The sequence below is a fragment of the Canis aureus genome, chromosome 19, assembly GCF_053574225.1.
Source record: "Canis aureus isolate CA01 chromosome 19, VMU_Caureus_v.1.0, whole genome shotgun sequence".
Lineage (NCBI taxonomy): Eukaryota > Metazoa > Chordata > Mammalia > Carnivora > Canidae > Canis > Canis aureus.
The window spans coordinates 23120543-23138789 of NC_135629.1; the positions used below are offsets into that span (position 1 = coordinate 23120543).

Below are 18247 nucleotides of genomic sequence, written 5' to 3' on the forward strand. Positions count from 1 at the left end.
TGCTGCCTTAAGAATCCAGTATGTGTTGGTGTGAATGTGTAAGTGGATTCTTAAAAACATGTCTCCCATTAATTGTTAATCAAATTAGTTCCATTCCTCTGCACACAACAGCTGATAGTTGAGGAAAGTGGCCTGCCAGACTCCCGGGAGGAAAGAGAGTACTAGTACTGGTCTGAAAACTTGCTGAATATGTCCTCAACTTTTGAGAATTGACTCAATTGGGGGGTTTTAAGCTATGGAGAATCAAATTAATTAATTAATTGTGACAAAGCAATGGTAGAGTCAAAACCACTTGCACAGATTAACCACTTTCTTTGATTCTTACATAAGCCCCTAAATTCTAACAGCAGTGACGCCAGGAGGAGCACATGGGCGCACCTCAGGCCAACAAAGGCATAAGAGTCGTGCGGCAGGAACAGGGGCAGGAACGGCAGGGCGACTAGGCATCAGCAGAAAGCCGGCGTCTACTGTACCCTTCCTACAGAAAGTCCTCTCCGTACCTCACTGAATCTTCACAGCGATCTGATGAGGCAGGTAATCTCATCCACAGAACACGTCAAAGCTGTAAGGATGAAGGCATCCACTTATGTGTGCAATATCATGCACCCTTTTCTCATGAGACAGATAGTTACTATTTGGGCTAATCTTCCTTTCTGCTTCCTAGCGACCAGTTTAGCCACTGGTTTGGGGGAGAAACTTTCTGAGGCTCAAGAAAGCAAGCCAAAAAAAAAAAAGAAAAAGAAAGAAAGAAAAGAAAAAAGAAAAGCAAGCTACCTGATGTGGTAAACGTACACCAAAACATCAAGTTGTATACCTTAAACATATACAATTCTTATTTGTCAATTATACCTTAATAAAGGTAGAAAAAAAATAAGACAAGTAAGCTATCACAACAATGTGGATAAAGCATTCAAGGTTTATCACAGGATCAATTTAATCAGTAGATGGAAAGCCACTTGGTTAACAGAAATGGCCCATACAAACGCAAAGGACTATAGCAATCATGTTTTCAGAAAATTCAGAATAAAGGGTAAAAAGCAAGCATAAATTAAACAGTTCTTCTAAAAAAAATTAAAACTTGGGCTCTAGTCTACAAAATAGCTATACATTGCTACAAGGAGGGAAAAAAAATCCTAAAAGAGTAAAAGATATAAAGGTTTGGAGGTGCAGGGATACAGAGCACAATGGCTTTCTTTGAATGAAGAGGCTGAGGAGTTAAATGTGAAAAAATAAGGCAGGCACTCACTAGAAGCAGAGTTGAAAGCCCACAGTTAGGAACGCCAGATCCCCATGTGGAAATGGGAATGCAGCTTGGCTGCTAGACTGCTCAATGCTGTGAAATCTTTATCAGTGCTTCTTATTATTTATTCTTCCACCTGGCTACAGTCTATAATTATGATGAAAGGCATCATGTTGATAAAGACAAAGATTGTTCTGGCAACAAAAGGAACGCCTTACCTGTAAATAGCAGGTGCCATCTTTAAAAACCTCCCTGCTAGGCTTCCTATAGGTCACCACTACTTGACCTGCATCAACTCCCAAAGATCTTGATGTGGATTCTCCAGCTAGGGATCATTTAGGCCTCCCCGCCCCTTCTCTTCTATGGCCCTTCTTTTCCTGCTGATTAAAACGTCATTTCAAGTCAAAACCCTATTCATGCTGTGGATGGATACAAAGGATACCAGAATGTGGGAACCAGACAGACCCTAGCAGCAAGAGTTGGGCTTTGGGCTGAGTACCTTACCCATCTATTTCTTTTAATTCACACGATTACCCTATAGCCTAGATCATATTAATGCCCATGAGCCCCATTTAGCCGCTATAGAAACACAAGCTACAAGAAAAGTAGTTTTTAAATATTGACTTTAAAAAAAACCTGGGCAGCTCAGGTGGCTCAGTGGTTTAGTGCCGCCTGCAGCCCAGGGCCTGATCCTGAGACCCGGGATCGAGTCCCACATCAGGCTCCCTGCATGGAGCCTGCTTCTCCCTCTGCCTGTGCCTCTGCCTTTCTCTGTGTGTGTGTGTGTGTCTCTCATGAATACATAAATAAAATCTTTTAAAAAATAAATTAATTAAAATTAAAATTAAAAAAAAAAAAGCTAATAGGTGGCCAAATTGAAATTTAAGTTAAAAATCTGTTTTATTCTGAAGATTAAACCCAGAACTTTAGACTTCAACTGCTTGGTGCTTTTAACCAGTTTACAAAAAGAGACAAGGACACCAGGACCTCTTCTCCGGAGAAGGTCAAAATGTAGCAAAACAAAATAAAACAAAAAGCAAAATGCTTGGGTCTAAGTAGATGTGGGGTAGGCTGAGTTTCCTGCTAAAGAAAGAAGTCTGGTAATTTTCTACAGGCTCTATTTGTCTGACACAACTTTGGCCTTGGCCTTTCCTGTCACCATCTATACCTCTCCGTCATAGAAGTGAAATGGCCCAGTGAGATCCAGAACAAGGGGAATGACTGTAGTCGAGATGCCCTTACTATGACAAGACACATGCTGGCGGGTCCCAGCCATTCCGTCCCTCTGTTTTGGAAGCTCCTACACTCTGCAAACTGTCTGGAATTCATTAAGATAGGAAAACAGGCTGAAAGCCGTATTTCAAATTTTATTCAGCAGAAGTTTTGTGAAAAACAATTTGGTCATGTGGGCATGCTCAAAATCATCATCACCCTGTTTCTCAACCAAATCTTAATTCAGTCAAGTGACTGCATATTGAGTCTGGATTATAACCCTCTTTTGAGATGTGGGCCAGGACTCCTTATGGCAGTGAAGCTAGGTTAACTCCAAATCATCCAGAGATCATATTTAGAAAACCAAGAATCCTACCTGGTTTCACTAGTGTATATCTGAAAGCTAACTTTCTAAAAGGGAAGTTTTTGGTTTTTGGCTTTTGATCAGTGGATAGTTACTGCCAGTGGCCATCTCTAGGCTGACCACAACAAGCAGCACCCCCTTTTTTTATTAAATGTATGCTATCTAATCCAAGAAGTTTTTCATCCCAAAACAGCAGGGTAAGCATAACTCAAAATGGAGACACGGGATTTATGGTGAAAGCATTGGGTAGTCTTCTTTCTCAAACATGAGTGAGCATCACCAACTCTGGGGGACTTATTAATACACAGACTCCTGGACTGACCACCAGTTTCTGATTCAGTTGAACTGTGGTAGAATCTGAGAACTTGCATTTCTAACTAGCCTGAGGGCCACATTTTGAAAACCACTGCACTAAGGTGGTGGTGGTGGTGGATGTATTAGGGTTGCAGGGAAATGAGGTGGTAATTGTTCAATGACGGTGGAAGAGGAAGCACTGCAGAAAGGTGGGATTTAGAAAATACATAAGCTTGGACAGTTTCCATGCAGGTGGCAGAAAATCCAAACTAACTATGCTTACTTAAAAGAGGAATTTATTGGTTAAGTAACAGAAGGGTCCAAGGACAGGCCTAACTAGGCCTACCAAGGAAAGGCACAACTTGATCCAGAGGTGAAACTCTCCTACTAGGATCATGGCAATGACGGCTGGCCATCCACCAAAAATGCACGCTCTTTTCTATTCTAGCACAGAGGTGTTACTGCGCAGTGGGTGTCTGTATTTTCCAGCTCCCACTCCTGCATCTAGATACAGACACAAGCCTGGTCCTTGCCAACAGAATGTGAACAAAAGTGAGGCCTGTCACTTGGACCTTAGTTATGCCTCTCTTCTTTTCCTTTCTACGACCAGACATGAAGGACTTCAGGGTCCTACACAAAGGGAGAACCAGAAGATGGAATGAGTCTGAGTACTTGATTGGCCACATGGAGAAAAGCCACCTACCACGCAGGAACCACTTACACATAGGACTGTTGCACACCACTTTGATACAGCAACTAATATTAACCTAATTTAAGAACCTGCTTGTTCTCTGCCTACAAGGTATGGTTTTATCCTAAACCCAACATCTTCCCAAGTTCAAGATCAATGGAAAGAAAAGGAAAATCTCTTTCTGTTAACACCCTAAAATCCTGGGATTCATTTTCACTAGTCAACATGAACCTCTCTGAAACCAATCTCTGTGATAAAAGAAATGTGGCAGGACCTGTGTCAAATCTGTGTCAAATTCTCCACTCCTGGAGCCACAAAACTGAAGCATATGGGCTGAACATCTGGGAAGGGGTTGTTACAAGAATTTGGAAAGGAGATTATGGGCAGGTAAACTAAAGTGTCCACTAGGGAAAACGCATAAAGAAAGGGAAGTTGGCTGTCGGTGCGAAGTGATTAGAAAGATGTCATGTATACAAAGCCAAGAGTGAGAAAACGGGGTACACATCAGACCAGAACTGACTCTAGTCAGTCTCACTGACTCCAAAAACACACCCCAGATAATTGTCCTTGCCATTCAGCCCCCTGCTGCTAAATCATGCCTTTCAGTGATTTCATGATGCTATGACCAAGCAAGTGCCATCAAACCTTCTTGTTCATTTCTGAATCAACTGACCTAAAGCTTCCATATGCAATCAGTATCATTAAAACTACATTCTGAGATCCCATCGTTTAGCAGGAACACATACAGCATTTACTTAGATAAAACATTATTAGTGTTTATCTACCTAAGGACAAGTGGACAAATGACCTTGCTGAGATGATGCAAGGTATGGTTCCAAAAAGTGTACAGACCAATTCTCCAATACACGAGCCATGCCAATCTCTCACAGGTTACCCACCAAACATACTTCCTTGCAGCAAATAAACGTTTATTTGGAATGTCACCAGGAATCATGCTAGTTGCTTATATTTTTAGGGACCATTTCACTAAGTTACTGCAAGCTTTTCCTTTAAAAATAAATAGGATTTTCAAGATTGCACGGTCGGTATCATCCTCCCTTGAAAGTAAATGACCCTAACTGGCCAATACTATTTTAATGTTTATTCATAGTTATTCTCTGCCAAAAGCATTATAAATTAGTTGCAAAGGGTTCTACTGGCCAAGGTGCCAAGGTTCTAAATTTAGATGGTGCAGTTATGCAGGCTCAGTAATACACCAAAGTAAAGCTAATCCTGAAATAGTACCTTTTGCTAAAAACTTCAAATGCTCAAAAAAATAAAAATGTACTCAATCCTTTCCATGGAGAAGGGACTGTTACGATATCTGTGTGTCTGTCCATAGACTCAATTCTAGAGTACTCTCTCTGCTTGGGACAGATGCAAGCAAGACAAACAGTGTGGCCATATCTCAGTGAGGTCCTCCAGTAGGCTTTATTGGGATTGTGCTAGGTTCCAAGTTAATTAGGAAAATGATCTTTAGGGTTCCTACATGCTTTTCCTTTCACCAGGTTTCAAATCTCCAGTCATAGAAATAAAATATATGTTCCAAAAAACATACTTCTTGAAACTAGTTAGTATTTAACATTTTACAATACAGGTACCAAAGTAAATGTAGCATTCCTATCTGCCAGTTAGTAATTTCACATACAACCTCTGCCATCAAGCTAAATGAATCTACCCTGCTTCAAATCTTCTCACAGAAGTTAAGCTTCCTAGAAGGAAAATGTGTTCTATAAAAATAAGTTATAAATTCCCAAGAGTAGAGGCAACCACTTTTCCCATTCTGCCTTTGATCACATAGGAAAACAGACAAATGCGTGTGAATGATTCAGCAAGTTATCCCACTTTGGGGAAGGGGCGGGGGGTGGAGAGGGTGCAGGCCACAGATGCCTTCCTGAAGTTGCTCAACAACCCACAATTGTCTTATAGAAGGACAGGACGACTCTACCAGTGTACTCCATACATCTATAACTCTATAACTCACTGCATTTGGATTTAAAATATTCGTTCTCACATGACCCGGGGTTTTTCCCTTTTGAAAGTCACCACTCCATGAGTACTTGAATCAAAGAACACAGCAACTGGAATTCGAACGCTTTGAAGATTTTTGTTTTAAGTTGTTGAATTAAAAACACACTACTGCCTGTAGATGTCAACACTGATGAAAGCTTGAGGTGCTGTGTGGGAGGAGAGGCTTCTTCTTGAATTTCCATTTTTGCACCAACACTGACATTTTCACATCAGTGTGGACAGGAAGCGTGATCTAGAGGCTGAAACACAGGATTGCAAATCAGGAGTTCCATAAGGGCTTCGTGTGGTGTACATGCATATTTTGTTAAATGAACCTTAAGCTCTACATTCTAATCCTAGGGCACTTGGATTCCTCCTTTATATTAAAACTTAACTCAAAATCCAGCCAGAAACCATCCCTAGGCAAAGCATGGTCAAACATGAATGATCTCAATGCAACAACAGTGAGAAGAACAAGGGGACAACTCGGGTAAGATGATCCTCGAGGAAAGAAAGGGCAAGAAAAATAACAAGACCCATCTCCACTTTCAGTCTGAGGTTAGGCTTATAAAGACAAGCATAAATCTCTGACTCACTCAACATTAGGAAAACACTTAAAACCAAGTTATAAACAGTTACAGGGAAGACTAATGTCTGTATTTTTCTCCACTATTCACATATGACCTTAAACCAGTCCTATGTATTTTCCTGAGCACCTGTAAGGTAAAGCCTAATGTGAGCTGCTTTATAAACAATACCTTTTATCTTCACAGCAGCCTTACAAGGTAGCTATTGCCCCATTTTACAAAAGAAGGAACTGAGATTCAAAGAGGTTAGGGAACTGACATTTGAAGAGGTTGGGTAACTTGTCCAAAGTCATACAGCTAGTGAGTGGTAGCACCAAGATTTGCAGACTTTTTTCAGACATTAGGTCTTGCTTCAAAATCACCTCCTCCATGATGTCATTCCTGATATCAGACCCAATCAAAAAGGCCCCTTCTTTCCCAATCACACTGTATCAATTATACCCTATTGAGCAACAAAAATTATTATTTTCCATTTATTTGGTACATTATTAACTGTGTTCTCATCTCCAAAATGGGAAGCACCATGGTAGCAGGAACCTTGCCTGTCTGGTTCTACATTTGATTCCCTCTGGCCAGCACAGAGCCTGACACACCATAGGTGCTTAATAAATAATTGCTGTAAGAAGGGAGAGAAGGAAAAACAATAAACCCAGGTCCTTCTGACCCAAAGTTATATTGCCTCTGCCTGAAGTGACTGAGGGAGGTTTTAGAAGCACCCTGGGGAGGACACTAGGGTCTTCATGATTCTGAGATATCGTTTCCTTCCCTGTAGGTTTCTCTCACTTTTACCCCACTCTTCCCCCGGCTCAACTTCTAAGTCAGATGGAAAACAACCAATAGGTCATCATCTGCAACACACTCGGGGCAGTGCCCATTGCTTGCGAAGCCCCTGAAAATTTAGGCACTGGAAGACAAGAACCTCACGGTTCTGAATCTCAGGGGAGATGTCTCGCGTGAGCACCACAAAGGTGTATCCCTTTATTCTTCGTGGCATGCATGAAAGGCCAAAAGAGGGAAAGACATGGTGAAGAAATAAGGTGGCCATGTTTAAGAATCAGCCTAGAGAAAGGAGGAGCCTAGTACTCTCCCTGAGATCTCAGGAATAGAGAACAGGAGGGACAGGGGTTTGCAAGAGAGATCCAGACCTGCTTGCAGGTCTTCTTGCCCTCTGTCTACATCTGGCTCCATAAAGTTACAGACTTCACAACTGGGTGAAATCCCTTGCCATTAGAGTACACAATGTTCGCTAGACTCACAAAAACCTTCTTATAAACTGCAAACTTGTCTTTATAATACCAAAAGCTTGTGGTAACTCCATTTAATATCTTCAAGCCATCTTCCTGATTATTTTCTCCAAATTACGCATATTTGGAGTGGAGTCAAACATATTTTTATAATTTACTTTGATGAGACAAACCTAACAGCAAAGTACATTTCATACTTAAAACACACATACAAACACACTCAGAACAAATGAAAACTCTTGCTTACTCTCCTTGAAAAGTGCCCCCCCAAAAAAATTAGCCTAGTGTTTTTTTTCCCCTATTATTTATCCTAATACTGCCAGTTCTGAAACAAAGCAGTTGGAAGGAGAAATTTAGTAACTTTGATTTGTCCCAAGATACATTTTTTTACACTGAGGTCCTATTCCTGACAGTAAGCACATGTGACCTGTTCTAAAAAAAGGATATTTTCCACTTCTTGCACAACTGGAGCAGATATAAACATCAGCCTGTGCAAACTGCAGTGCAGAACTCAAAGGGAATTAAAAACACACACACATACGTACACTTAAATAAATTCTATAAATAGCAGTACTCAGGAAAAGGAAATCTCTAATAACATACAGAACCAACACTTACAATCCACTTTAATCAAATTTTCCATCTAATCATACCACAAAACTAATTTGCATAATAAGACTTGAACATCTGCCAGTGTGAAGCACCTCGATCTTGTCTATTTTACTTCAGATTCACGAATCTATAAGTGTCTTAGTTATTGAGGAATATATGAAGAACAAATGACCATGGTACAGAGAAAAGAAAGAATTATATTACCAACATGTGCTAGGCACTCTGCAAAGCATTTTGTAGATTTTATTTCCATTTTAAAACTTCTTGGGGATCCCTGGGTGGCGCGGCGGTTTGGCGCCTGCCTTTGGCCCAGGGCGTGATCCTGGAGACCCGGGATCGAATCCCATGTCGGGCTCCCGGTGCATGGAGCCTGCTTCTCCCTCTGCCTGTGTCTCTGCCCCTCTCTCTCTCTCTCTCTCTCTCTCTCTCTCTCTGTGACTATCATAAATAATAAAATCTTTTAAAAAATAAAATAAAATAAAATAAAATAAAATAAAACTTCTACCAACAGTAAGAGAATGGTTCAATTGACCCCATTTCACCGATAAAGAAACTGAAGCTTCTAGAAGCTAAGTGTCTTGAACACACATGTAGCGGTTAAGTGGCAAAGCTGCTGAGCACAGCACTTCAGCATGGCTCCCTCTGAACCTGTCCATGTACACCCAGTCTCTGCCACCACCAGGTGCTCACAGATCATGAGGAAGGTCTGGGAGTCTGCTTAAACACTTAGCAGACAACAAAAACCCCCAGAAGTCTATTTTAGGATGTGTCCTCCAAGATGTCTAACATTTTATTTAATGCTGTAGAGAAATATGCTTGGGTATTGCTTGACCTTCAAAGCCAAACTTAAATGTCCCTACCTATTCACAAAACTGGCCTCCAATTTCCCTTCATCTATGAAATGCCCATTGCTGATGCCCACCTCCCTGCCCAGATCACACTCTGTCTTGTATGTTTAGCTGGGTCCATGAGTTCTTTCCTTTATCCACTGGGAGTTCTAGAGCACACACAGAATGATGCTACTCTGCATTTCCACTGCTATGCACAGTGCCTTTTTACACAGAAGTACAGGCTAGTGACAAGAGCTAAAGCCAGGGAGTCTCAGGTTGTATCCAGGCCCATCCACTTGCTATGTCTCAGTTTCTTTCACTGTAAAGGAAGAATAATACAAGTACATACACTCAAGGTTGAAGTGAAAACTAATTGAATTAATACAAGTAAAATATACAGACACAGTCCCGGCAGGTAGTAAGCACTGTGTAATAATTATCAGTTTTAAATATTATAATTAATATCATGGTTGTTTTTATTTATTATTATCATCTCATGAAGGTTTTCCAAAGACTAAGTGCACACACATAAAAATACTTAGAACGGAGGAGTCCCTGGATGGCTCAGCAGTTTAGCGCCTGTCTTTGGCCCAGGGCCTGATCCTGGAGTCCCAGAATCGAGTCCCACATCGGGCTCCCTTCATGGAGCCTGCTTCTCCCTCTGCCTGTGTCTCTGCCTCTGTGTGTGTGTGTGTGTGTGTGTGTGTGTGTGTGTGTGTGTCATGAATAAATAAATAAAATATTTAAAAAAAAATACTTAGAACAGGGGCTGGCACACAGTAAGTGCTCCATGAATCTTAGTTATGTTCATTGGTGTTAATTTGCACATATCAGGGCTCAGTAGACACATACTGAATATAAGGTTTTATGTATTCACTAAGGCCACAGCTGCTTTTTTTTAAACTAACATAAATAAACTTTTATGTGTTGGATCAAAAATATAAAATGTGAAAAAAAATGTATCTGAATACCTCATTAGGTGCTGGTATTCATTAGGAGATTGGTTGTTGTTCAACCAACAACTCTGGCCTTAGGGAAGAAAACCAAAGACAACCAAATGCAAACACCTTCTGGAATGTCAGGACTCACTGCTAAGTAATAAAGAAATAATAACTAATAACCAGAACACTATTTGCTAACATTTTACTGAACCCTTACTATGTGCCTGTCACCCTGCTAATTCTGTTCCACAGTCAACGTCACAGCTAATGTTTTTAATACCCCTATGATGCAGGCTTCCATTAGTCAGATGAGTAAAGTGAAGTTAGGCATTACCCAGCCTGCCCAAGGTCACCCAGCTAGTTAGTGACAGTGATGCCAGAATAATGCTGGCAGTTTCCTGCAGATTGGACAGATAGAAAAATCAAGAAAACTCTCAGAAACCAGTAAGAGATTGACAGTTGTGTTCTGCCAAGACTGGATTATCATTTCAGAAAAGAAAGTGTATTTTTTTTTTAATCAGAGAAATTTATTTCTCTTTCAAGTAGAAGTTGGAGCTGATAGATTGGATGGATAGCTAGCCGTGTTCCACAAATTCATTCAGATGTCCATGTTCCTTCTACTCTTGTCTTTTCAGTGTTCCCTAGAGTATTGCCCTTGGCTTTATGGTTAAGCAAGATTACCACCATCATGTCTGTGTCCCAGCCTGCAGTAAGAGGGAAATGCAAAGTGGAGAACAAGCAGGTTCAGAAAGGGTATTTTTAGTAAGAAGACTGGAGAGAAAATCTCAGAATAAATACAAGAAGTGGCAGTGGCCTTATACTGCAACATGTGAGTGTGCATGTGCGTGTGACACAACAGTCTTTATGTCTTTCTCATTTCACCACAACCTGTGAAAACCTCACACGTCTCTCTATGAATCAGCATTTGGGAACCACCGCTGTATCCTATCTTGCCATAAAAACCTAAGACTCACTCTCATTCCCATTTCTAATTTGTAGGAAGTTCAACAACAGTTACCTAAAACATAACTAAGATTTTGAGAAGAGAAGAAACTGGAAATAGATTAGGTCAATTCTGAAGTCTATCCAGGGAAAGGGCATGAGCAAGTACAAAGCCACAAAATTTCACACCCAGTAAACTGGACAAAAGGTGTTACCATGTTTTAAAATTGTTTTCAGGTCCCAAAGACCTAGAGAGTTCCTTCACTGCTAGGAATGCACTGAACAGTTCCACATCTGTTTCCCTGATGCGACTGTACCAACGTGTGAATTCTGGGTTCACCCTTGATATTTGGCACCTTTCCCCTGCCACCTACCACTCAGAGCTCATTCCCAAGAGAACACACAAAGGCTTCAGAGAACCTTGCTGGCGGAACCAAACTGCAAACAATTCTTCATTAGAACCTTTCCTCATAGCATGTGTCTTCCTATAACACAGATTTGCCAGTGAATATGACCAAAAAGGGGTTCACATGATCTAAACCCAGCAGCTTCATATTCCCCAAGGCCAGGGGCCCTGGGTTAGGAATGAAAGAAACTGTCTTTCCCCATGAAACACCTGCACACCTGAGCTTAGCCCAAATGAAGAATACATAAACCTCCCTTTGGAGAGACTGGTTGGATGCCTATTTTAAGAGGCTACAATGCTGAATGCAAAATCTGAACCGAGTACCCCATCCTAAGTAGAGTCCTAAGGGAGAAAACAACACCTGTTCAAACAACAAATCATTCCTGTGCCAGGCATGGTCTAGGCCAACTGTCCTGAAATAGGGCTAACTGTGCCCCTCATGGACATCTGGCACTGTCTGGAGACATTTCTGGTGGTCACAACTGGGGGTAGGGTGGTCCTGACCTCTAGCAGGCAGAGGCCAGGGATACTGCTCAACATGGTGCAATACCCAGGACTGTCCCCACAACAAAGAATTATCCAGCACGAAATGTCATTGCACTGAGGTTGAGAAACTCGGCTCTAGATTCTAGGAACACAACAGTAAACAAGGAACAGACAGAAAGAAATCCCTGCTCCCTTGAAGCTGGCAGTCTCGGTGTGGAGAAACATAAACGTAACATATTAGAAATGACAGTCAGTTATAATATAAATATTATGGAAACAACAGAGCAGGGCGAGGAGAATGAGAGTTTGGAGGTTCAGCAAGTGTACACAGGGAGTCTAGGTAGGCCTGGTGGGAATACTAAAAAGGAGACCCGAAGTTGGTGAGGTCATGAGCACTGTGGCTCTCTGGGCAAAGGACGGTCCAGCCAGAGGCACCAGAAAGTACAACATACAAAGGCCCTATGGCAGGGGGTCTGGAGTGTTCTGGAAACAGCGAGGAAACGAGCCCGGCGACAGCAAATGAACTCAGAGCCGACAGGGAGCTTGACCATCACATACACAGGCTGCCTTTTGCCAGTTAAAGGATCTCGAGTGCTACTGAAACTAGGAGCCATTGGAGAATTTTAAGCATAAAATGACACGATATGGCACATTTCAACCCACCATTTCTCGGCATCCGCAGTGACAATTTAGGGCCAGATAACTCTCTGTTGAGGGAGCTATCCTGTGCAAGCAGCATCTCCAGCCTCCATTGACTAACAACCAGCACCAACCCCCTTCCACTTGGGCAACCAAAAATATCCCCCGGCATTGTCAAAAGACCCCTGGGGGGCAAAATCTGCCCCCCTTGAGAAGCGATTTTATCAGAAACACTGTGGCAGTCGCATAGAAAATCCACCAGAAGGGGTAAGAGTAGAAGGCAAGAGAGCAGTTAAGAGACTACTGCAATAACCCTGGCACAGGCTGGTGAGGACTTGGACCAAAGTGGGAACAGAGGAGTCGCTGAGAGGTGGGCCGACTCTGAACACATTTTCAACTCCAAGAGACAATCCAGAAAATACAACCGATAGACGAAATGGCTACAGCAGTCTTAACCTTTCCGTTTCTGCTTTTTTCCAACCAAAACTTACAAGAAGGGAGGTGCCCTGGCAAAGACTTCAGACAAAAAGCCATGAGGAGGCCCCCAACAACATGTAGCCCTTTTAAAGTCACACAACAGATGCCGATGACAATAAGTTAGACAACTGTGGAAAACAGTATGGGGAAATTTTGCCAACCCCATATATTTATTCACAGATTTTATTTAACTGGTTTATTTCAAAGAGCATGTGTCTGCTCCACAGACAAGTTTTACAACAACTTTTTTAATTTAGCATTCCTCTCCATACCGGTTCTGTCCCGCACCTGTTTCTAGCTTCAACGTGTGAAGCCATTGCTTCCCACGTACCCACATTTTTCCTTACACATGCTAGCTAGCTACCGAGGACGTTCACCCTTGCAAGTAATTTTTTGCCGACTCTGAAAAAGAACAGGCCCAAATCCTTCAACATGAGTTTCATGGCACTCATTTGGGTTTTTCCAGATGGTATTTTCCTCACTCTCTCAAACTCATTTAATGTTATGTATCAGCTCCCATCAAAAATGTTCCAAACAGTCCGGTTAATTCATTTCTTTCGGGACTACACACCACACACACACACACACACTCACTCACTCACTCAAACACTCACTCCCTCATTCTGGCCATGTAAGCATTTGCTTATAGAAGCAAAAGCAGAGACTGCTCGGTAAAACACTGGTCCCTTCAGCCGAATGCACATAAAGCCCCAATGAGCATAACCAACAATACCCTTTACACAATATTACTCAAAACCCCCCACCCCCAACACACACAATCTCTGCTCACACACAAAACAGCCATTATGAAGAGAAACCATCAACTAAAGGCTGGTTTTAGGCATCTAACTGCGTTTCCTTCCAATCCCCTTCAAGCATCTGCAAAGACACTGCTTCAGCAGCCCAGTCAGTGGTACGCCGTTCCCAGATTTTCTTTCCTGACTTGGATTCAGAGTCTTGACACAGCCCTAAAGGAAACAAACCTGGTTCTGCTTGCCACTAGAGCAAACAGGAGCCCCGTGCACCCCAGAAGCAAAGACTGTGCTATACTTTGCTCCTGCTTCAGTTGCCCTTCTCTTCCCCACCCCCACCCCCACCCCCACCCCCTGATTGCTGGACCCTCTCGCCCTCTGCCAGCCAGCCAGGCCCATTCACCCAGACGCTGCCCACTGCCAGGAGCAGGCAGGAAGGTCGCAGACGGCTGCAGAAGCGCCGCTGAACCCTCCACTCAGACTTGCAATGGTCTTCCACAACTCAGAGCGGATGGACAGAAAACCCTTCTCTAGCATCCCAACCTCGAGGGTCCGTCTCCCTCTTGGTAAACGCTGGACACGCCCGGAGGGGGCCACAGGACAGAGAAAGGAAGATACCCAACCCATTCCGATAGACGAGTGGGCATGGAGGTCGCACAGGAAGTGGGCACTCCAGGTGATGGGGCGCCAAACCAGCGGGCGTCTTCACTTCTCTCCAAAAAGTTTTTGAAGTCCCCAGCATATTAAACACGTGCGGCCGCCAAGCCGGGGACCCGCCAAGCAGGTGTGTCGCCACACCCTCCGGTTCCAAGGCTGTCCTCTCCTCCAGGAAAGGCCTGGATTTGAATGGAGCTCTAGAGCCGCGGGGGTGGAGGGATGCCGGCGCGCGGGGAGGGGGGGGAGGGGGGAGTTTCACCTGGACGAGGAGACACGCCCACCTGCGGCCCCCGACGGGACCGCGCTCCCGGGGCCGCCGTCTGCGAGGTGAGAGGCGGGGCTCGCGGAAACAGCACCTGGAGGCGGCGGGGGGCGGGCTTTCCCAGAGGAGCCGGCACCAGACCAACTAATTGCTTCCCTCGGCGTCGCGCCTCAATCCACCCCAAGCACTGCCTCTCCGAGTCCTCAACCCGCTAGGATCTGCAGAAGAGGGGTGCAGCAGAAACTCCCTTTACCTCCTTCCCACCGGGCGGGCGCTGGGGTCCCGCGCTGCTGCTGCTGCTGCTGCTGCTGCTGCTGCTGCTGCTGCTCCTCCCGCACCTGCGGGCCGGGGCGCTCCCCAGCCCCCACCTGGTCTCGGCGGCCGGCATCCCCAGCCTCCCCAGCCTCCCCAGCCTCCCCAGCCGAGGGACCGCCCGCTCACCTGCCCGCGGCGCCCCGAAGTGCACTTGGGCGGAGCTCCCCAGAGGCGCACCGGCCGCGCGGGAGCGGCCCCCACCTGCGGGGGGCACGTCGCCCTCTGCCCCCGGGCAAGGACACGGGGTCCTTGTCCCGGAGCCCGGGCGACCGGCTGTCCTCGCCCCAGGCTGCGGGGCGTGGGGCCCCCCAGCCGCCCGCCGCGCCTCCCTCCGGCTGTCATCACCACTCACCTGCTCTTCAGAGGTTGACTTTTGAGTTCGTAATAGGTTTTGGGCTCTTCGTGAAACTCCTCCCCGACTTCGAAATCCGGCACGATCCCCGATTCCGACTGCATGGCTCCCGCTCCCAGTCCTTCCACGGCTGCAAAGTGAGAACAGAGCCCGGGGCGGGGGGCGGAGGGAAGGTGGCGGGGCCTGGGTTCCCCCCCCGCCCGAGCCGTGCGCCCCCGCGCAGCGCCCAGCTCAGCCCGCTCGCCCGCGCGCGGCCGCCCGCCCCGGCGCGGCGAGTTTACACTCGCACCCGGGCGGGAGGGGCGGGCGGCGGGGCGCTGCCTGGGATCTGTAGTTCGGCCCGGACGGGGCGTGCCCGGCTCGCCGGGGGAGCCGCTCCCGCGAAAACTACAACTCCCAGAAGGCCAGGCGTGGGCAGAGGCAACGTGGTGGACACCGCTATTGCAACTCCTGTTTGGAATCATTGTCAATGTCAGCAGCTCCTCTCCCCTCTTCTCTCCCCACTTGCTTCAAGGGTACAGACTTGGCTATTTAATATTAATAAGAACGGACTCAGCCTTGCTCTCCTACCGTCACCTCTACTCCCCGCTCGGACATTTTCGAGGGCACGCCAGGTCCTTAATAAAATAAAATTTTTTTTAAAAAAAAATTTTTTTAATTATTTTTTTATTTCATTGTGAAGCGTTTGGGCACTCGAAAGTTTTAGCCTTCAAGCCTGCCTTAAAAATAAAAGGGCTTACTCTCAGCCTGTATGCTCCCCAGCGCTGCTGCGACATACCAGCTTGTCCTCAGATTGGAAGAGAGTGGAGGAATTTGCCTTCACTTTATAATTAAAACATTATTGCAAGAATTCTTCTCCTGCATTCCTTTCCTATAACTCAGTCTGGGCTTTTTACGATCCCATTCATCCAGCTGAGTGGCTCTTTTCCCTTTATCCAATTAGCCACTTTTAATCTAAAGCAGCACTTGAAAGTTTCATTAATTTTAAAAGGCACCGAGTTACGAAACAGCGTCGTCACCGTCAGCCTTTAATTTCTCAGTTGGCTGGGAGTAAAAAGAAAAAAAAAAAAAAAAACGAGATTTTCCTGATAATTCAGGAGTGAATTTGGGGGATGCATAAGCTGTACAGGTGTCATCCTCCCTCCTGAGCTTCCTGGCACTCTTTGAGGTAACAGAATAACTGACGCAGTCATGGCTCAATTCTACTTCCAGACCTTCCCTCTGATTAGTTCCTACTAGTAGGATGTGTTCCTTCTTTTAAAAGTGTCTTGCATCAGGGAGGCAGTAGAGAGTTAGAGGCTGGCATTGAAAGTTATAAGAGTCAGAGCTGAAATCCCAAAATCCTTGTCTAAAGGACGGTGTAATCTTTGGCATGTCACTGATTCCTAAAAGCCTCAATTTCTTCATCTGTAACAGAGGAGACTGGCAAATCTGTCTCAGAAGAAGTTGCAAGATCAAACGCAAGGGAAAGTGATCTGTAGCCTATAAAAGTGCTGCTCAATGGTCATTCTTTTATCTATCGTATCTTGAAGATACTCCTCTCAGACTAACATTTCATCTGTGACTTTGTCCTTTTAGGAGTAGTAAACTAAATGACCGCCCTGGGATAAAACTCTAAGGAGGCTGGGCTAATGATTGGGCATCTCCCAGGATTCCATTGACCCCTCAAAGGCTATCAAGAACTTCATGGTAGAACTGCCATGTATAACCTCTTTAAAACTGTAATGAATCAGTCCATTGTCACTCATTACATCAGATAGAACCTGTTAGATCAAAGGAACCCAAACCTGAAGGGGAAAAAAAAAAAAACTGTGGAGAAAGCTAACAGCTCTGAACTTACCTCCAACAAAGTATACCTTCCAGAGAGATCCATAGAGTACAGAATTCTGAGATGAAATTGCTCTGAAGTATACAAAGATAAACTACTGTTTTTTCTCCTACACCTTTTCTCCTGGTCTCATCCTTTTCTGCATTGGGGAAACCTTCTCTTCTATCACATGTGACAGAGTGATCGATTATAGAGTGCCATCTGCCACCCAATGGGAGTGGGTATGTTACTTAATTCTGACCAACAAATGGCTCCTTTTCCTTAGCCACACTGATTGCTTTAGAGATGGATAGAGGACACTAGCATGACCAAAATTTCTCCTTTGATCTTTTGTGTAGGGCAACCAGGAAAGACTGATGTGTGGACGTATGGTGCTCAAAGAAAAACAACTTAGAGCTAATTAGTTATGGCTACATAGGAAAGCTGACCAAAACTGAGACAGTGAGATAAGATCAACAATCAGAGAAACAGATATCCTTAGATTTTCCAGAGATATGAACCAAAACTTCTTTTCTTTTTGCTGGAACTATTATGGTTTAGATTTTTGTCACTTGCCACCAAAAGAGCTTTGAGTAATCACCTAAAAACTTTTCACTCCTTTAAATAGACGCTTCCCTATGGATAGCCATACCATTAATCCACGTTATAAAAAGTTGACCACCTGATAGATGGCCCTGTAGCTCTCTTCATTAATGAATTAAATGCTAGTAGTAGATACCTCTTCTTTAAAAAGGCAATAAAAGTATCTTCCTACATTTCAACCAGGGATTGTGTCTATTGAAAGTACAAAAGGAAAAAAAGTACAAAAGATTATAGTAATTGTCACACTTAGTATATGTTAATACTTTACTCTTTTGTACATGCTTGTCACACATGTATACACCCCTCATTTGAGCACATAAAAATCCAGCAAGAATAGATGGGCAAGAGTCTTCACTTTAATATGCATCAAACATGCACTAGTTATAGACAGAGCCCTGTGTTAAGTAGCCAGACCACAAGAATGGATGACCTCTTCTCTGCCTTCAAGAGACTCATAGTCCAGGAGTTGGTCAAGGCTTGTAACCCAGTGAGAAACCACACAGAAGGCAGCAAGTACTAAGCAG

General features: G+C 44.2%; 1 protein-coding gene across 5 annotated transcripts in view; it reads right to left on the reverse strand.

Annotated features, from left to right (window-relative positions):
• MITF (melanocyte inducing transcription factor) overlaps positions 1-15579 on the reverse strand; it is a 219497-nt gene extending 203918 nt beyond the window's left edge. For 4 of the 5 annotated variants that reach the window (XM_077858088.1, XM_077858086.1, XM_077858087.1 and 1 more), the window contains exon 1: positions 15314-15579. In XM_077858088.1, coding sequence (XP_077714214.1) covers positions 15314-15417 — 104 coding nt within the window. In that variant the 5' untranslated portion in view covers positions 15418-15579. The remainder of the gene's footprint in view (positions 1-15313) is intronic. The other variant, XM_077858089.1, reaches the window with a different exon arrangement.
• Positions 15580-18247: the final 2668 nt, after the last annotated feature.